Source organism: Amblyraja radiata, chromosome 18 (assembly GCF_010909765.2).
Source record: "Amblyraja radiata isolate CabotCenter1 chromosome 18, sAmbRad1.1.pri, whole genome shotgun sequence".
Lineage (NCBI taxonomy): Eukaryota > Metazoa > Chordata > Chondrichthyes > Rajiformes > Rajidae > Amblyraja > Amblyraja radiata.
In genome coordinates, this window is record NC_045973.1 from 20,595,216 (window position 1) to 20,616,004 (window position 20,789).

General features: G+C 42.1%; 2 protein-coding genes across 4 annotated transcripts; one reads left to right on the forward strand and one right to left on the reverse strand.

Annotated features, from left to right (window-relative positions):
• Positions 1–712: 712 nt before the first annotated feature.
• LOC116983564 (zinc finger MYM-type protein 5-like) lies at positions 713–16,368 on the reverse strand. The gene is made up of 3 exons (XM_033037350.1): positions 16,365–16,368; positions 7,942–7,949; positions 713–1,641 (listed from the first exon to the last, which is right to left on the reverse strand). Exon 3 carries the CDS (start codon positions 1,625–1,627, stop codon positions 713–715), a length of 915 nt encoding a protein of 304 aa, XP_032893241.1. The 5' UTR covers positions 1,628–1,641; positions 7,942–7,949; positions 16,365–16,368.
• On the forward strand, positions 6,335–20,667 carry tatdn2 (TatD DNase domain containing 2). Of its 3 annotated transcripts, none has more exons than XM_033036785.1 (7): positions 6,335–6,704; positions 8,517–8,835; positions 12,246–12,764; positions 13,795–14,652; positions 14,991–15,118; positions 16,430–16,613; positions 20,192–20,667. In XM_033036785.1, exons 1-7 carry the CDS (start codon positions 6,682–6,684, stop codon positions 20,330–20,332), a joined length of 2,172 nt encoding a protein of 723 aa, XP_032892676.1. In that variant the 5' UTR covers positions 6,335–6,681; the 3' UTR covers positions 20,333–20,667. The 3 variants fall into 3 exon arrangements, with proteins under 3 accessions (XP_032892676.1, XP_032892678.1, XP_032892677.1); XM_033036787.1 differs by having other exon boundaries at positions 16,507–16,613; XM_033036786.1 differs by having other exon boundaries at positions 6,335–6,698.
• The last annotated feature ends 122 nt before the right edge of the window (positions 20,668–20,789 follow it).

Below are 20,789 nucleotides of genomic sequence, written 5' to 3' on the forward strand. Positions count from 1 at the left end.
TCCAAAATTTACCTATCTGAAAATTTCATGCTTTATTTCTCGAGTTATTACTGAAAATGTTAAAAAATCGGACAAAATTTTGAATTTAAAAACGACTCTTTTGCAGATGACGTCACAATGGGCAGAGGCAGAGAGAGAGAGAGAGAGAGAGAGAGAGAGAGAGAGGGCAGAGAGAGAGAGGGAGAGAGAGGGAGAGAGAGGGCAGAGGCACAGAGAGAGTGCAGCGCCCGACTTAATCTCCGGCAGCGGCGATCAAAGGACTGCGAGTTCAGCGGCTTCAGTGCAGGGTAGAGGGAAATTTGGGGGGGGGGGGGGGGCACAGGGGGGTTTGCACTTGCAGCACACAAATAAAATAAACGCAACATTAGAGAATTTAACATTAAACATATAAAAACATCCCCCCACAGCGGGATCAAATCAAGTGTATTCGTCACATACAATATGAGATGTGCAGTGAAATGAAAAGTGGCAATGCTTGTGGATTGTGCAAAAAAACTACAAAACAGAATGGAACAGAATCACATATTACATATTTGTGGGAGGAAAAAAAAGAAAAAACAGCAATTTTAAAAAGGTACCATACAACAGTAAATCAACGTTTCCCACTGTGAGGGAAGGCAGCAAAGTTCAGTCCACATCCTCCATGTTCATCCTAGTATGGGATGGAGGTGTGAAGACGTTCACAGCAGTGCTGGATTTGGATGGAGAGGCCCTAGGCTTTTCCACTTGTGAGGCCCCACCCAATCCTCCACCCCCACGTTGAAGTTAACGTTTGTCCTCGCTTTCTTGTTAAGTAGGTCAACATGGCATTCCTGTGCTTCTCTGAGTTTTCATGAGTTTGGATAAGACGGGGGTTTTGCCAATTATCAAACCCTTCAGAAGCCAAAGATGTAGCAGAAGATGCAATGTTTGGAAAGAGTTTACAAACAAAGCAATATATCCGGCCTTTTGAGGGAGAATACACAAGCCACTCTCGGCTATATGTTTCTCCATTGACTTTTGTGGAGTAAAAAAGAGCTTTTGTGCAAAACCTAGACTGCTTTTTAGACACTCGCTTGGAATTTGAAAGTGGTCCACAACGATGCTGAACTTGAGAGGGGCCCCTTTCTACCCAATAGGATACATCCTCATGTGATAATTCTGTCCACAAACCAACATCTGTTACAGTAGATCTATGTTTGGCATCATCTATATCTGAGTCTGGAATACCTTGGACTTGGCCTATCTTATCAGGTGTGAGCTGGAAATTCTGACTATCCACATTATTTTCTTGTCGCTCTTTAGCCTCTCCCTGTCCATTAAGTGACTCCTGAATTAGTTCTATATTTTCATTTTGAGCTGGCATCATGGCTGTTTTCTCATATTCAGCTTGCTGTTCCACGTCCTGCTTCGCTGTTTCTGTTTCAGGGAGTTTTTCTTCTGGTTGAATGCTAGTAGTTGGCTGGATAGCTCCACCACACTGATTTCCTTGTGTTAGTATCAATGTATCTGCTTCACCGCTGGCACTTGCTGCCTCTGTCAGTGGCTGATCCAAGAAAGCATTGATTGGTCTTAACTTCTTTACCATATCATTTTCAAGTCTCTTTCTCTTGCGCTTGCTAGCACCACTTTCAAATCTTTTACTCATGCTCAGATTAGAATCTGAAAATAAAAAGTAAAATTAATCTTAAAAAGTAAAAAAGGTTTCTGTTATGGGAATAGCGCTATCTGTGGTGCAGTACTGATGATGCAATACCCATGAGGCAGTAGCCAAGATGGATCCTGAATGAAAATGGCTGAACCCAAGGCTCGAGTGTAAAGCCTCTGTTAATTAGTTGTGTAGCTGTAATGGAGCAATTTACAGTAAGGAAACACGATGTTAAAACATGGTGTCAGATCGGGGCCTGTTTGAGGATTCGTCAAGAGTTTTGATTGGGTGCACGGCGACAGCAGATGACTTTTGTGAGTGAGTACTACTGAGAGACAAGTGTGCGGCCTACATGGTTTCCATCGATTGAGGGGCGGTTTTGTCAGAAAAATGGAACAGCTAAAGCCCCTCTTGGCAAATAACTTTTGAGGCAAGGGACCTGCCAATGGAGTGGAGACAATGGAGGGAGGAATGGTGATTTGAGCATGGCAGGGAAGGATGACAAGACAATGAGGAAACTGCTCATGTATCTAGTTGGACCGCAAGGGAGAGAGCTCTACCAAACGTTAGAGACATGGACGCCGGAGGGCAACGTACAAGAAGTTACGCTAGAGCAGGCTCTCGATGCTTTCGAACAGCATTGCCAACCCGTGAGGAACGAGACCATCGACAGGTATAGATTCTTTGTGAGGAGCCAAGAAAGAGGGGAGACTTGATTCGTTTTTAATAGAACTGCTCTTGGCAGCTCATTGCGGTTTCAGAGAGTTGAAGTATTCACTGATATGTGATAGAATAATATGCAGCATAAGAGATGACATGCTGCGGGAGAAACTTCTCCGAGAAACCTCACTTGACTTAGAAATGTGTGTGAAGGCATGCCAGGCTTTGGGGTGCTTGCTAAGGCCACAGTTGAAGTCCTGTTAGGTGACCAACGACAAGATGTTTATGCAGTGAGACAAGAGGAGAAAAGATACCAGCCAACCATACAGTGCAAATACTGCGGATACAAACATGAGAGGAAGAAGGAGAAATGTCCGGCATATGGCCGGGCGAGTTTCAAATGCCATAAGAAAGATTATTTCGCATCACAATGCACGGAAAAGCCAGTGCAACAGAAGAAAAGAAAGGGAAAAAACCTGTGCATGCAGTGGTGGAAGTGGAGAGTTCCAGTGATGAGCATGATGACAGTCAAGAGGATGATTCACACAATGGAACTGCAACCAGAAGCAGTAAAAGCGGAAAGTGTACAGTGTTGAGGAGACTCAATTCCCAAAGAAAATCTTTGCGACCATGATGCTGAAAGGGAAGGAAGTAAAATTCAAGATGGACAGTGGAGCCACATGTGACAACAATCCCAAGATGTATGCAAAGGATGTGGATGAAACCAAGCAAGTGTTGTCGATATATAACAATACGACAGTGGTCCCTCTTGGGAAAAGCAAGGTGAAACTAGTGAACTCAAAGAATGGAAGGGAATACAAAGTAGAGTTTGTAGTCCTGGAGGAAGACTGCATTCCAATCCTGGGAAGCAGGGCAGCCCAGCAGATGGGGCTCATCTTAGTCTGTAAAGAGAACATAATGACATTGAATGGCAGTGAAATCCCTCTGTGCAAGGAAAGACTGATGGCTGAGTATGCTGATGTGTGTGAAGGGACAGGTAAATTTGAGGGCAAATACCATCTGCAGGTAGATGACAGCATAACGCCGGTCCATCCATCCACCACGAAGTGACCCTGGAGCCTTACAGAGTAAGCTGAAAGAGGAGTTAGGCAGACTTACAAAAGCTGAAATAATTGCCCCAGTAGAGTCCCACACTTCATGGTTATCCAGCCTTATGTGTGTGTGTGTGTGTGTGGAAAAGCCAAATGGAAAGTTGAATGTGTTTAAACCCAAGGGATCTGTACAAGAGGCTGAAAATAGAAAATTACCCAATGACGACGATTGAAGATGTCAATAGACAATAGGTGGAGTAGGCCATTTCGGCCCTTCAAGCCAGCACCGCCATTCAATGTGATCATGGCTGATCATCCCCAATCAGTACCCCATTCCTGCCTTCTCCCCATATCCCCTGACCCATCTTTAAGAGCCTTATCTAGTTCTCTCTTGAAAGTATCCAGAGAACCGGCCTCCACCGCCCTCTGAGGCAGAGAATTCCACAGACTCACAACTCTCTGTGAGAAAAAGTGTTTCCTCGTCTCTGTTCTAAATGGCTTACCCCTTATTCTTAAACTGTGGCCCCTGGTTCTGGACTCCCCCAACATCGGGAACATGTTTCCTGCCTCTAGCGTGTCCAAACCCTTAACAATCTTATATGTTTCAATAAGATGCCCTCTCATCCTTCTAAACTCCAGAGTGTACAAGCCCAGCCGCTCCATTCTCTCAGCATATGACAGTCCCGCCATCCCGCGAATTAACCTTGTAAACCTACGCCGCACTCCCTCAATAGCAAGAATGTCCTTCCTCAAATTAGGGGACCAAAACTGCACACAATACTCCAGGTGTGGTCTCACTAGGGCTCTGTACAACTGCAGAAGGACTTCTTTGCTCTTATACGCGACTCCTCTTGTTATAAAGGCCAACATGCCACTCGCTTTCTTCACTGCCTGCTGTACCTGCATGCTTACTTTCGTAGATTGATGAACAAGGACCCCCCAGATCCCATTGTACTTCCCCTTTTCCCATCTTGACGTCATTTAGATAGTAATCTGCCTTCCTGTTTTTGCTACCAAAGTGGATAACCTCACATTTATCCACATTAAATATGCAAAGACTGCAAGAGGTGATCAAACGAGGCTGGCCAGAGAACAAGAAGGATGTTGACCCAGAACTTATCTCCCATTTCCATGTGAGGGACGAGCTGAGTATTGGAAATGACCTCATATTTAGAGGAGAGTGATCATCCCTAAAGCCAGGAGATGAGACATGATCACATGAGTACTTGATTCCCACAAGAAGGGCAAGGATATTGGGAAATAAACTATCTAGAGAAAACACTGGCATTTAATGTCATCCATAAATTCAAAGGCCAGTTCGCAAGATATGGAACACCAGATCAGCTCATCACAGATAATGGGCCACAGTTCACAGCTGAGGGGTTCAAGCGATTTGCCAAGAAGTAGCAGTTTGAACATACGACCGCATCAACCCATTATCCACAGAGTAATGGAAAGACGGAGAGCAGTGTGAAAGTTGCAAAGTCATTGCTGAGGAAGGCTAAGGCTGCAGGAGCTGACCCTTACCTGAGCATACTAGCTTTTCGCAACACACCTGGCATGAGTAGCAGTCCTGTACAAAGATTGATGAACATACGTACCAGGACCATCGTATCAACTACTCAGAGGTTGCTCAAACCTGAAATTCAGAAAAAGGTAGGAGCTGAGTTGAGAGCAGCTAGAGACAGACAAGCAGACTACTACAACAGAGGATCCCACGATCTGATTCCCCTGAAAGCTGGTGATCCAGTTCAGGTGAAGCCGACCGGTGACCGACATCAGCCCGGGAGGAAGGCTGTGGTTGTAGGTCGTGTGGTGCAACCCAGATCATATGAAGTCAGAACTGAGGACGGCGTCATCTATCATCGGAATCGGCGCCATCTGAGGAAGACCAAAGAGCCATTTCATCGCGCTGATGTTGACCGGGATGACCTGGTGACGTCGCCTAAACCGGAGCAAGACAATTGACCTATGAGCCGACCACCGGTCCCCAGGGAGCATCAAACCCTGACAACAAGATCTGGTAGATGCTTTCGAAAACCACGCTATCTGCAAGATTATGTGCCCAAATAAGGATAGGGCCTATACTTGTAGTTGAATAGAGATTTACAAGGCTATTAGGTAATGTTTAAAAAGTTAATGTTATAATGTTCTTTTATAGCTTGATATGCATAGTTTATGTAGAAGTAGTGGTAATGCCCATTCTAAAACTAAATAAATAAATAAATTAATAAATAGAAAGGGGAAAGGAAATGAGGAACCAGACAAGTGTTGTTCAAAGTTTAGATAATTCCGAGCACTGAACTGTTGCAGATCCAAGGAATGAGAATTTGGAAGCTACCACGGAAATGGACTGTCAAATGCATGTTGGAAAATGGACTGTCGGACACGTGTTGGAATCAGTGAAATAAGATGCCATGGAAGAATTTAATTTAATGCTATCTATACATGTAACGTGCCTGTACATGTGTTTTTTAAACAAAGCGGGATGTTATGGGAATAGCGCCATATGTGGTGCAGTACCGATGATGCAATACCCATCTGAAGGAATGGGTGACGTTTCAGGTCGGATCGGTCTCGACCCGAAACATCTCTAGAGATGCTGCCTGTCCCACTGAGTTACTCCAGCTTTTTGTGCTAGAAACCTGGCACAATTGGGCTCAACTGCTGGATGCCATGTCGAGTCTAGCAGAACGCAGCCTGTTGCTCATTAAATTCCATACATTTTTTCAGTGTAAATAAATTAACACGTGGTTCTGTAGTCACAGCGATCTATTTCCAGTCCATAAGTTCTATAAAATGGAAATAACCTGAATTGTTTTGGAGAAAGAGGGAAAAACAGGAACATTTGCAAGTATTTGAGAAATGGACTTCAAGAAAGAAGTCAGAAATGTATTCCCCCAAAATTAAAAATAAACCCTCCCACTAAATGCTCAGGTTAGGTACCCATCTTCCATCCACATGCCCAATCTCCCTTTCCCTCTGGTGTCATTCCCTCCCATCCAACTACGTACCCATCTTCCATCTACCTACCCCACCCCCCTCACCTTCAGACACTTGCCACTCTCGGCTCCTCTATCCACCCAGACACTCCGACCCAAAGATCATAGGGCGGAGATCTTTGCTGCGACCTAACCACCACCCCGCGATTCTTCACTTCCTCTTCAAAACTCACTCCCCAACTTCAGGCCGGAGTTAAAATGGCGCCGCAGTCCTCGCACCCAGGCTGGACGGAGCGGGTAGAAACGGTCTGACTCTTCTGGTTTCACCTTCCCTTTACAACGGAACAACTGTAACCTACTCAGCCAGCGGCCGCAAGGTTCACCTCGGGCAGTGGAGGAGATGGAGCGGCCACCGCGGTGCGTGTGAGGAGGGGTCGCGGGGAGAGCGGGCGCGCGCGCTCGTGAGGTGGGAGAGTCGGGGGGCGCGCACGAGGGGAGAGTCGGGGGCGCGCATGAGGGGTAGCGTGGAGAGTCGGGGGCGCGCACGAGGGGTCGCGGGGACCCCTCATGCTCCTGATCAAAGATCCTATAGCTATAAGATCTTTGCTCCTGATCCCCTCAAGTTACCCCTCAGATTCCTATTGAATCTTTTCCCCTTTACCTTAAACCTATGTCCTCGGGTCCTTGATTCCCCTACTCTGGGCAAGAGACTTTGTGATACAAGTAATTTTAAAAAAAAGAGACGCTTCATAGTTATTAAAAATCTTTGCAGCAAAAAAAAATCTAATTCCATAGACCAGAACTCCATTCAAATGAGAGGGGTCTCAGGTCCTGCACGAGGTCTGATCTGCCATGGGACCTGGATAACATAATGCTGGAGAATGCTAGCACAATTTGGCCTCTGCTGCTGACTTCCATATTGAGTCCAGCCACAGAGCATAGTGTCAGATGCAGTGGCACATTAAATTCCGTACTTTCTTGGATTGTTACTTTGGTGGAGGTTGAGGGGAGTCCTGATAGATGTATATAAAATTATGCGAGGCATAGGGTAGGTAGATTTGGTCTTGGCACTATGTTTGGCACAGACATCATGGGCTGAAGGCCCTGTTCCTGTGCTGTACTATCCTATGTTCCATATAGATCAGATACAGAAATGGATGACAAAATGGCAGATGGGGTTTAATCCTAGCCAGTGCGAATTGCTGCATTTTGGGAGGTCGAATGCAAAGGCAAAGTCTGCAGTTAGTGACAAGACCCCTAACAGCAATGATATACAGGGGGGAATTAGGGGTCCAAGTCCATAACCCCTGAAAGGGACAACACAAGTAGATAGCATGGTACAGAAGACATATGGTATGCTTGCCTGCATTGGTTGAGACATTGATTATACAAGTTAGGAAGTCATGTAACAGCTTAATAGGACTTTGGTTGGGTCACATTTTAAATATTGGGTGCAGGTCTGGTCAATCCATTGTAGGTAGAATGCAGAGACTTTGGAGAGAGTGTAGAAGAGATTTACCAGAATGCTGCCTGGATTAGAGAGTGTTAGCTATAAGAAGATGTTGGACAAACTGGACTGTTTGGACTGTTGGATATTGAGGGGAGACCTAATAGAAATATGTAAAAGTATAAGGAGCATAGATACAGTAGAAAGTGGAACCTTTTCCCCTGGGTGGAAATGCCAATTACTGGTGAGCATAGTTTTGAGTTCAGAGGGGGAAAGTTCAAATGAGTTATGTGCATTTGCCAGGGGTGGTGGTTGAGGCAGAAACAGTAGTGGCATTTAAGTGGCTTTTGGATAGGTACATGGATATGCAGGTAACAATACGATATGATAGAACTTAATTTATCCCAGGAGGGAAATTGATCTGCCAACAGTCATAAAACACATACATGAAAGATGAAATTAATGGAGAAAAATTGATCATGAGCAGGCAGGGAAGACAGCACAGACACTGGGCTAAAGGGCCTGTTCCTGTGCTGTACTATTCTATGTTTTATTATCTGCAGTTTTCAAAATTTTAAAATTGAATTTAGAGGAACATGTAGTGTCCTTGATCTGGAATCTTGGTCATTAATTTCTGCTAAGACCAACTCAACTCTTCCTATTACCACCTTGAATTGCATAGTAATCATTGCCTGTTCGTGTGATTGGTATCAATGTTATTGATCCTGAAGTTTCATTTAAATGGGATCTTTGAATGCTTATTGACCAAGATATTTTTTTCATTTCAGTGAGGAAGCAATGAAGCCAAGTTGTAAAAAGAAAAAGATGTTCAGATCCTTCACTACCTCTCCATCAAAATACAGGAAATATGTGTCTGAGCTGCCATTGGAAGAACCAGGCGATAATGAGGCAATGTCTAGAAGTGGTTCAGTGTGTGATCACACAGGTACCAGGAGAAAAATCATTGAGAAAACTGGCAAAGGACAGAAGGTTGTTGATGAGAGTAATGTACAAATGAATGCCATGTCAAATGCAATTTCTTCAGGAAACGCTCATCATTCACGAGACGACAAGTTAAACAGATCTGTGTGGTTGGAGCCTGAGAAGGTATTTTATTAGAGCCTGTCCTCCATTTAAAATTGACATCCTGTATTTGTAGTTGAAGAGAATTCCTGAATCATTACTGTATTAATCTGTTGGCAGCAATTATCCTGACTAAATTTAATGTATAAAATAAATTGTTTATTTAAAAAAAAAACCATAAAGATAATATTTATATTCCAGACAAGCTAAATAAAACCCACAATCCTTGGGAAGATAATTGGCTAATTGGTGACAGTCAGAATGGCTTTGTCTACAGCAGATTGTTCTTATGAACTTGTTTGAGATGTTTTTTGAGGAGGTGATGAAGGTGATAGATGAGGGGATGGTGTGTTGAAGAGCAGATTAATCTAGAAGAGTGTGTGTTTTTTAAAATTAAAATAAAACAACTTGGGCATAAATGTAGGTGGGTGATTAGTAGGTTTGCAGATAACACCAAAATTGATGGAGTTGCAGACAGTGAGTAAGGCTGTTATTTTTGGCCAATTTTCCATTTAATGGTTTCCTTGGTTGCAGAATAAATATCAGTTTTCGATTAAAGTGTGGTCAATTACATTCACCCACTGTTTTGATCAAATGTAAAGACCCCAGAGCAGCTTGCAGAAAAGATTGATTAGAAATGTTCCAGTGATAAGGGAAATAAGCTATAATGTTGGACGAGAGAAGATGAGTTTGTTCTCCCCAGAGAAAGAAAATGTTGAGATAAGATTTATTTCAGATGTACAAGATCACAAGATTGAATCTAGTATCTTAGAAAATATGCAATGAAGACCATCCAATCCATCATTTATATACCAATTGAAAGACCTAATCTCATCTTTCAGCTCTTGCCGATTGTAGCTCATCATGGATATATTCAATGATGATCAACTATTATGCCACTTCATGAGTCCATTCTGAAGAGAGTATTAACGTTGATGGAGAAACAAGGAATGCTGATGCTAGAATCCCACGTAAAATGCAAAGTGCTATCGTAACTAAGTGGGTCTGGCAGCATCTGCAGATTAGGCCGAGCATCAAAAATGTGTCTAGAAATCAACTTTTGTGACCCATGTCTCGGAACTACATGAAGTTTTGCACAGATTTAGATAAAATATAATGGAGAAGGAAGTCATAACTCGTCAGTGCCAAAAGTTGCACATTAATTAATTAAACAAGTTAGAAAATGAGATCGAAAAAGTAAGCGCCATCTAGTGTCCAATGCCCATATAACACATGGGGAGCCTATTTCCGTATTGCAGTCTCTTTAAACCATATATTATTATACCATCTATATTATATATATGACCTGTGAATATGACTGTAATCATGTATAATTATATTGTATAAAAATAATATAATGAATATAATTGTGAGTTTTTTTTTAATGAGACTGCTGCAGAGGTCCTCTTGAACCAGCCTAATTAATGGGTGAGTGCAGTTCCTGTGGGTTCCCCTGTTTACTGAACCCTACTGACTGCCAGTGCGCAAAGTGGGGGTCACGGCCATAGTGGGACTGGGGCAGTGCCAGCTGGGGGAAGCCTAAGGCAGGAGAATGCTTAACCCTAACTCGCCCCCCTTCCAGAGCTGCCCACGGCTGGAGCCGCTTTGGGACCGGCTACGGGCTCCGTACGTGTGGCCCCGCAGCGCATCCACCTCGGCCAGCATGCCGTTCTGGTGGTGATGATGGTGGGGAGCAGCACTGCCCTGCACGCCGCCCGGGCCGCCTTCAGCAACCCCATAGCGCCTGCTCCGTCAGACCGCCCGCACGCTTCCTGCAACACCGGCAACCTGACATCCCGACCGACCCCTCGCCGCACCCACCGGAGACCCGGCCAGACGCTCACCAACCCAGCGGAGGCCCGGCCCGATGCTCACCAACCCTGCGCCCCGACGCTCACCAACCCGGCGGAGGACCGGCCCAACTCTCACCACCTACCAACAGCCCGACCGATCCTCCACAGCATCCATCGCCCTACCGACAAGCCCGACTGATTGACCGACCGACCAACCCTAACCCTAGCTGTATATTTGTTATTTATCATTTTTATTTAACAGTTCACATAACTTTATAAAGATAAATCAATTGAGAAACAAAATGAACAGCAAAGTGAGCCTTACCTTTATTCCTTGGAAACCTTGTTATTTTTTTGATGTAATGTAGAGGCAGCCCAGGGTCCTCGCTGCCTAGTGACCATAAAACAAAGCGCGGGATTGGTCAATTTGCGTCCGACCTCAATGTCAAACGTGCATTGATTGGGCAATTACTACTGAGAAAATTTGAGGTTTTTCTCATATTTCTTAAAAATGTGCAGGCTTTGGTCTTGACGCGTTTCAGGTATGATTTATATAATATTTTTACACAATATGTTAAAAATTTAGGTAGTTCCGTGAGTTGGGTCACGAAACTGAACGAGAAAGCTCCTTGGCCCACAGCCTAGATGGAATGGTTAGGTGATGTTTTGGGTCCAGATCTTTCTTCAGACCTTCGGTCCTAACCTGAATCGTCGCCTATCCATTCCTTCCATAGATGCTGCCTGATCCACTGAGTTTCTCCAGCACTTTGTGTTTTATGTACTATCAGTGATGTAAGGCATAGGTGGAAAGGCCTGTTTCTGGGCTGTATAACTCTTTCTATTATCCTTTCCATTGTTGCAATAATTAGAGATGAACAGTGAAAATAAAAAAGAATGTTATGTGAATTACACAGGAAAGATAAAAACTGTACTTTTCTGCAAATTCTATATAGTGGTGCTCTCCACAAAAAAAAGGTACGAACAACTGGACTAATTCCTCCAGCTACCTGATCATTTAAGCTATATTGCCTATGGTTATGTATTGCTGATGGGAATTCAGAAAATTGATGTACAAGATCTCAATTCCTTGTGCCTCGGAAGAAGAATTAATGTTCAGGATGGCAACCAAACTTGGCACGACATCTCCACCTAGTGACTGGGTTACATTTGTGCATTTTTCCAAAATGCCTATCAGTACAGTTCCACCACGATTTTCCGGCAATTGGTGGTCCGGCACCACCTTTAACCTGGATGAAATTACTCGAGCGCACATGAAATCTGGTTCGGCTTGAGCTGGTAGATCCGCTCTTGTGGCTGACTTTTGGGGGCCGCTATAACGGTACCTGAATGGTACAATTCAGGTACCGTTGGACTTCTCTCAAGGGGCCATGATCTCTTGATCTGGCAAAACCCGATAATGCAGAAAGGCTCTGAAGCCAAGTCGGTTCCAGACTTCTCTATAACTATGACTACCAAAGGTTGGACTGTATGTTAAAACATGAAAACTTGTGGTAGGTGAAGGATGCTTTTGTTGGATCAATGCTTACAAGCAAAATCCTAAAATTTAAAAACAAAATTTAAGAAACTGTTTTGTATTAGTTTGTTCAATGTTATTTATTTTACGAATTTAATAAATTTCAGAATATGGAAGCTGAAAGAAGTCTACCTGAAGCATTAAGCAGTTCCACTCAACAAAGTTCTCAATCTACATTCAGAGCAAGGGATGACAATGGTATCTTTCAGCCGAAGTCCCGGAAGGCAGTGCCACCCCAGGGTACCGGAGTTCTCTACCTTAAAGCCATATCAGAAGCTATTGGCAGAGACTTCCAGAAAACACGGCTGCACTGCCATACCAGAGACACTGAGCATGCTGATTCGATACCTTCTAAACCTGTGACGAAATATTGCAAGCAAACTAACGAAGCTAGTTGGCATGAAACAACTCGGAATAGTGCTTCCCGACACAGCATTCAGCAACAAGAAACTGATGCTGAAAATAATTCTGTGGACCAAAAGTGGAATGTTGGATTAAAGGCTAGTGAAGAATTACCAAATGAAAGGCCCAAGGTAGTGTTTCCTAATGTAGCTGCGACTATTGACACAAGTGTGGAAGAAAGAAGCAATGATCTCCTTCAAGAAAATGAGGGTGTGGGCCACAAGGTATTTGTGCTTTAATGGTAACCTTTTTTAAATCTCTATCATACAGGAATGGATGTGTTGAATTTGGAAGAGAACAAGTATAGCTCTCCTTTATCGAGGCCTGCTTTTAAGAGCCAGTTGAGATAAAAGCATACAGTAAATTCTTGTTTATCCAGTATTCATCCATTTGGAATTCTCATGCAACCCCAGCAAAAATGTTATTGTATGAAAGTAAGGAGAAACAATTAATTTCATTTCAAGTATTTTAAACATATATAGAAACATAGAAAATAGGTGCAGGAGGAGGCCATTCGGCCCTTCGAGCCAGCACCACCATTCATTGTGATCATGGCTGATCGTCTCTATCAATAACCCGTGCCTGCCTTCTCCCCATATCCCTTGACTCCACTAGCCCCTAGAGTTCTATCTAACTCTCTCCTAAATCCATCCAGTGATTTGGCCTCCACTGCCCTCTGTGGCAGGGAATTCCATAAATTCACAACTCTCTGGGTGAAAAAGTTTTTTCTCACCTCAGTCTTAAATGACCTCCCCTTTATTCTAAAACTGTGGCACCTGGTTCTGGACTCGCCCAACATTGGGAACATTTTTCCTGCATCCAGCTTGCCCAGTCCTTTTATAATTTTATATGTTTCTATAATATATCCCATCATCCTTCTAAACTCCAGTGAATACAAGCCTAGTCTTTCAATCTTTCCTCATATGACAGTCCCGCCATCCCAGGGATCAATCTCATGAACCTACGCTGCACTGCCTCAATCACAAGGATGTCCTTCCTCAAATTAGGAGACCAAACTGTACACAATACTCCAGATATTTGAGGACATTTTTTCTTTTTTTTTACATTTGTATATAAGGGCAGAGTATTTGTAGGCTGATTAGCATGATTCTGTTTGTGAAGCATGACAAAATATAATCTAAACTTTCAAAATGCATGTGGTTGCCTTGGGTCTCTGTACAGTAACATACACATCTGTATAGTTTTTACTTGGTCAAGTTAAGCTTATCATGTCACTTATTTCTTTCTAAACAGAAATTGACTTTTGATGACGATGCATCCTTTGGAAGTGACTGGTCTGATGTTGAGGACCCCATTCAATTAGCTACTTTTTCACAAGATTCCAGTCCAACAGATAACCTGGAAAGCTTCAAACCTGGCACTCCATTGAACGACAAATATAATACACAGTCATCTTTTATGTATTCTACCCCTTCCGGTTCATGTGCAAAAAATTGGACTTCTCAGCAGTCTTCACAAGCTAGCAGTTTTATTGATGATTGCTGTTATCATAACCTTGATGACGGAACAGAATCTTTCCCAAGTTACTCAAAAACAATTTCACAAGGTTCACAGTCTGCTATTTACAGTAACTTGTCTTTTGAATCATTAGGCTACTCGTTTCATCAGTTTGATCATAGCAATAACATGGATGATAGTAAGAGTTGCGTCAACTCATCACAAGACGATTCAGAAGTTTGGGACAATGATTCAGAGAATTGGTATCAAGAAAATTGGGGACTGAATTACCAAAGCGGTTTTGTGGACACTCATTGCCATCTGGACTTTTTATTCTCTAAATTATCCTTTAAGGGAACTTTCACAAATTTCATGAAACTTTATGACAGCACATTTCCAGCTGAGTTTCATGGCTGTATCACTGATTTCTGTGACCCTCGTTGCCTGGTTCGTGGAAATTTATGGGAACATTTACTGGAAGAACCACTTGTTTGGGGCGCTTTTGGCTGCCATCCGCATTTTGCCCGTTACTACACAAATTCACAGGAAAGTGCAATTCTTCAAGCATTGAGACACCCAAAAGCTGTTGCATTTGGAGAGATGGGTTTGGACTACTCTTATAAGTGTTCAACAAACATTCCTGACCAAAAACGGGTAAGTAAAGAGCAGGAGGGACATTTTTTTGTAATCGACAAACAAATTTATTTGGTGACTTAAAAACTGTTGAGGTGACATAATAGCACGTGGCTAATGGTTTGCAAAAATGTGTCATTTAAAAGTCAATAAATATTATATGTGATTATTTGGTGCTGTTATGGCACCTTTTTCATCTGCCAGAGTAGCCAAATGAAAGCACTTCTGACAATGGTGCATGTGGGTTAGGTGGATGGTCTGGGATTGGAGAAGTTGGGATGGTGGAGTGGTGAGAAGGGAGGGGCAAATGGTTATGGGTGCTAAAGATTTATTAATAATTGGATTCTTGTTTTTGCCAGGTCTTTGAGAGACAGCTAAAGCTTGCGGTGGCATTAAAGAAACCACTTATTATCCACTGCAGGGATGCTGATGAAGATCTTTTTGAGATAATGAAAATGAATGTGCCAAAGGACTACAAAATTCATAGGTGAAAGGTCATTCTGCTTATGCTTTGGCATTCCTTTTTTTTTCTTGTGTAAAACTGTGATTCAGATGTGTTCACAAGATGATGGAGGTCCGCAAAATGATCTTCAGTCTTTTTATGCATGTAAGGAGCTTGCGGGTGGTTGATGTTTAGACTTTGCTTACAAAGAAGATTGCCTGAAAGGAAGCTTCCAGAACAAAAACATTTTGGAGATTTGTACACGTGCAAGACTTGTTCCACATAGATTCAGCCTTTTGTCCAGCCCAAGCGTCCTTAAACCTAGAAATGAACAGGCAATACTGAACCTCAGGACATTTAGTCCTTGCTGCAGAGAACCCTACAACTACGTGGTTCATTTTCTTCCCCCAACTTGAATGATTCACGGACCTATAATGCTGCAGACAGTTTACATATCCTTTCTGCAATTACTCAACCCATCCAAACAGAGAGTAAGAACATATGCAAGTGATGGTGTTACACCAATTGTTTTTGTCATTGTAGGTAGTAGAGGGGTGGATTTGAGAAAAAATACAAAAAGCCGTAGTGAATTCTTCTACTCCATCTTCAGATAATTTATCTTGTAGGCACATATGCTGATGTGGGGGGCAAAAAATGGTCAATGTGTTGGTAGCTGCGCCATCCAAGATCGTGATGAGTTCTTGGGAATTATTGAAGCTCAGTCTTTTAAACCATTCTTGACTTGATATTTGGGCCAAGACCAGACAAAAGCAAGGCGAGATTGAGGGAAAGTAAAACACTTCATCCTCACTGAGAAGCCAACAACCAGTCAGTCAGTTTGGTTTATTGTCACGTGTACCGAGGTACAGTGAAAACCCGTTTGTTGTGTGCTACCCAGACCAAGAGGGATAAAAATACTCTAGGAAATTTCTTTCGGGCTTGTCCAGGCAAATGGAAGCAACTCAGTGAAGGACATGACCCACATGTAACTGAACAATCTACCTGCCATTTCTCAAATGTGATCTCCACAAGCTTTACAACCTATAACGGGTCTAACTCCCTCTTTGTACAATGCTGTAGTAAATCTATTGTAAAACAAGGATGTTAGTACATCAAGGGATATGTACAGATATTGCTGTAAATCAAATTTTGACATGTAACATCATGGTGAGTTGACAAAGAGTAATATTGTTTCCCCTCCAGCACTTGAGTAATTGTTTGCACGTTTATGTTGATATATCTTACAAGGTACCTAGCGTGAACTTTATGTTTTTGTGATTTTCAGACAGACTTAGTCCTGCCAGAACCAGACAAATGATATTTGCTTTTATTTTTATATATCTTTCCATTCTGCAGGCATTGCTTCACTGGCTCTTATGAGGTGATTGAGCCATTTCTGCAGGAATTTTCTAATTTATCAGTTGGATTCACAGCCCTGATCACCTACCCATCTGCTGGTGTGACCAAGGAGGCAGTCAGAAAAATCCCAATGGAACGGATTGTCGTAGAGACTGATGCACCATACTTCTTACCCAGAGGGGTCAGTTGTAATTGTTTATATCATTTCTTATGTAGTAATGGGTCAGAAGATTTGACTATTATTTATTTATATATGTGTGTGTGTGTGTGTGTGTGTGTGTGTGTGTGTGTGTGTATAGTCAATTTTATTTCTATAGCACATTTAAAAACGTGCTAACGTGCTACAAACAGTGGTACATAGATCAACAATACATACATAGATGCATACATACAGCGCTCCCTCAGAAGACCTCAAGAAAGGCTTGAGAGTAGAAATAAGTTTTAAGTCTAGACTTAAAAGAGTTGATGGAGGGGGCAGTTCTGATGGGAAGAGGGATGCTGTTCCATAGTCTAGGAGCTGCAACCGCAAAAGCGCGGTCGCCCCTGAGCTTATGCCTAGACCGCGGGATGGTCAGTAACCCCAAGTCGGCCGATCTGAGGGACCTGGAGGTGGTATGGTGGGTGAGCAGATTTTTGATGTAGATGGGGGCAAGCCCGTTAAGGGCTTTGTATACATAAAGAAGGAGCTTGAAATTGATTCGGAACCGCACAGGGAGCCAGAGGAGAGTGGCCAGAATCGGGGAGATGTGGTCCCTTTTTCGGGTGCCCGTCAGGAGTCTCGCTGCGGCGGGTATTGGCCCAATATAAATCATGCAATCCTGATATCTGCAAATATAGGACTCTATTAAAAAAAAATTTAATACTGATAAACATACAGCACAGAAACAAGCCTTTCGGTTCAACTCGTCAATGCAGATTATTTAAGCTAATCCTATTTTTCCGCATTAGACCCAAATCCTCTATTCCTTTCCTATCTAAGCGCCTTTTTAAATGCTGTAATTGTATTTGTCTCTGCCATTTCCTCTGCTTGCTCGTTTCATTTAACCACCATCAATTACGTCTACACTCTGAGAAGTCAAATGAACGGTTTATTCTTCAGATCCCATTAACTTTCTTCTCTTTCACCTTAATCCTCCAACCTTTAGTTTTTAGTCTTCCCCAACCAAGAAAAGAGACTTACATTCCATCCTAGCTATTCTCCTCGTAATATATAAACCTCTCCTAGGTCACTCCTCAACCTCATAAATTGCAGTAAAACTCAGTCCATCCAATCTCCTTATAGGTAAAACCCTTCATTCCAGGCAACATCCTGGTGAATCGCTTCTGCACTCTTTCTAATGCTACCACATCCTTCCTGTAATATGATGACCAAAACTGTACATTAATATTTCAAATGCGGCCTGACCCAATTCTTATATTTCACTTCCTTAGAATTTCTTACACTTCACTTCCTGTGAAGGCAAGCATGTTGAATGCTGCCTTCATCACCCTATCCACATATGCCGCCATTTTCGGGGAGCTTTCAAGTTGCTCTCAAAGCCCCTTTGCACATCAACATTCGAGAGGTCAATGCCATTTATTGTACATGTCCATTTAGTATTTGATGTCTTAAAATGTATCTCCTTACTTTTCATAATTAAATTCCCTTCCACCACACTGCTCAATTTTTTAAATGATCTCCATCCCTCTGTATCCTTCCACAATCTTTTTTGTTATCTACTACTCAGTCATTTTTTGTGTTACTCAATCATTTTTTGTGTTATCAGCAGACTTGCTAATCAATCAATCACATTCCTATCCAAGTCATTTATATTTATGACAAATAATAAATAGTCCCTGTGTTGCACTATTGTTTTCAGACATCCAGTCAGAAAAATGCCCTCAAGCACTAACCTTTGCCCCCTATCACCAAGTCAAATTTGGGTCCAGTTTAAGATACGTTGGATCCCATGTGCCCAATCCTTCTACACCAGTCTACCGTGCGGATCTTTGTCAAAAACCTTGCTAAAGTCCATGCAAACTATGTCTCGTGTACTGCTTTCATTTTTCTTAGTTACCTCCTTAAATAACCCAATCGAATTTTTTGCAAAGAAAGAATGTTCTCTTATAATACTTACAAAGTAAAGTTGGATCAAAACAACATCAGCTGACATCTGTAATTTAATCTGAGTTAATGTTGTAATGTAGCAGCCTTTCCAGCCAGTGATATTTACTAGGCACTAGAAAAGTAAAACCAATTCATGATTTTCTTCCTAACCCACAGCATAAATTGTTCCCAAACAAGTGTCGTTCAGCATTGATTATATCTACCTCCAGTTAGCATGAACAATATTTCCTTGCCGCATTTTCACCCATCTCATGTTATACTGCATGAGGTAAGTGAAAATACAAAGGTACCTAAGTATGAAAACACATAGCTCCAGATTCAGGGAGTTTCTTCCCAGCTGTTATCAGGCAACTATCACCAACTAGAGAGCAGTCCTGACCTACCATCTATCTCATTGGAGACCCTCGGGCAATTTTTAATCATTTTCCTGGATTTTATCTTGCACTAAACGTTATTCCCTTTATCCTGTATCTGTACACTGTAGACAGCTTGATTGTAATCATACATGGTCTTTCCGCTGACTGGATAGCACGCAACAAAAATGCTTTTTGCTGTACCTTGGACACATTATTTTAAACTGCAGTGGCAGTTCCATTTTGCCTCACCTTGATCATTTATGAATAAGTTCCCAGCATTATGACACCAGCATAGCTGGCAATATAAAACTGCCCATAAGGAATATAGATAAAATTATTTAGACTCCAGTTTAATCCTGCAGAGAACAGGCAGGACCCGTGATGGACTGGGCCGTGTTCACCACTTTTTGCAATCTTCTTCGTTCCTGGACTTTGAGTTGCCAAACCAGGCCATGATGCAACCAATCAATATGCTCTCTACTGTACACCTCGAGAAGTTCAAGAGAGTATTCATCGATATACTGAATCTCCTCAATCTTCTAAGGAAGTAGAAACGTTGATGGGCTTTTTTTATGATTGTATCAATGTGCTAGGTCCCGGACAGGTCTTCAGAGATATGCACATCCTGGAATTTAAAGTTTTTGATTCTCTACACCTGTACTTTTCTATGTTTACAAAATTGACTACTTATATTCTGCGCCATTTGAGGTGCTATAGTGATGAGTCCACATTGTATTCCATTGGATCAATAGAGGGCTTTGTTTATTTTATTTTCATTTCAGCTCTCCTATAAAGCAAGCAGACTGAGCACTAAATCTAGGACAGCCTGGATTGGTTTTGTAAAAGTTAATGCTATTGCAAATGTGGTCTACAGTCAGTTTACTATCATGGTGCCACTGTACAATGTGACTATAATTAACAGACACCAAACAGTACCCTGCATTACAGAACTTTAGATATTAAATTACTCCCCTTACTCTCGCTATCGTAAGGTACAGGATACTGAGTTGGATGATCAGCCATGATCATATTGAATGGCGGTGCAGGCTCGAAGGGCTGAATGGCCTACTCCTGCACCTATTTTCTATGTTTCTATCTATAGTAAAAGGATTTAAGGAAGTGGAAGCACTGTAGACCAGAGCCAGGAATTTATGCAAAATGTTGGAAAATTTGTTTTGAATGCACTTGGTGCATACCTGTAACTCTTCCAAATTTTTTGTAATGTGATGTTGTTGTCTAGTTTATTTTTGCAGGATATTTTAACCTGAACATTATGTGCGTTTCCCTTACTTTCAGGTCCCCAAAGGGCTTTGTTCCCATTCCCATCCAGGACTTGGCTTATACACTGTAAAGGAAATTGCGAGGTTGAAAGTAATGACATTGTCCACAGTTCTTTACAAACTGAGAAGAAATACCCACAATCTATATGGAATATAAACAACTGACAAAATCGAATAGAATATGTAACCCCAGTTACTTTGAAATATACAGGTCCAAAAGCTTATATATATTCCAACGTTACATGAAAATGGTCAAAAAGATTATTGATACAAATATCAGTCCAGTGCATTATTTTCTAAGCTTTAAGTTTACATTATTTTATTTTTTAATTGTGTACTCCTTATTTCTTATTAACTTTTACTCAAGCTACAATTTTAACTTGAGACAATTTGAAAAATGATACGACTCTTTAAACACTGACTAGTTTTTTTTCAGTTTTGTCTTGAATTATTGATTTTCTCAATATATAAAATAAAATAAATAAATACAAAGTCTTTTCAAGTGTCAGCCTGGTTTCATGTCTCGCTGGTGCTGGTGCCGGTGCAGCGCGGTCAATGACTCTGGGTGGGTGGAGTGGTCCGCTGCCCGGAGCCTTGGTCCCGCTCCACCCGGC

Excerpts from the sequence above, each read along its gene's own strand:
- LOC116983564 (XM_033037350.1), bottom strand. The coding sequence starts at position 1,627 with ATGAGTAAAAGATTTGAAAGTGGTGCTAGCAAGCGCAAGAGAAAGAGA.
- tatdn2 (XM_033036785.1), top strand. The coding sequence starts at position 6,682 with ATGGAGCGGCCACCGCGGTGCGT. Across the intron at positions 8,836-12,245 it reads TGTGGTTGGAGCCTGAGAAG|AATATGGAAGCTGAAAGAAG; the intron begins GTATTTTATTAG and ends AATAAATTTCAG. Across the intron at positions 14,653-14,990 it reads ACATTCCTGACCAAAAACGG|GTCTTTGAGAGACAGCTAAA; the intron begins GTAAGTAAAGAG and ends TGTTTTTGCCAG.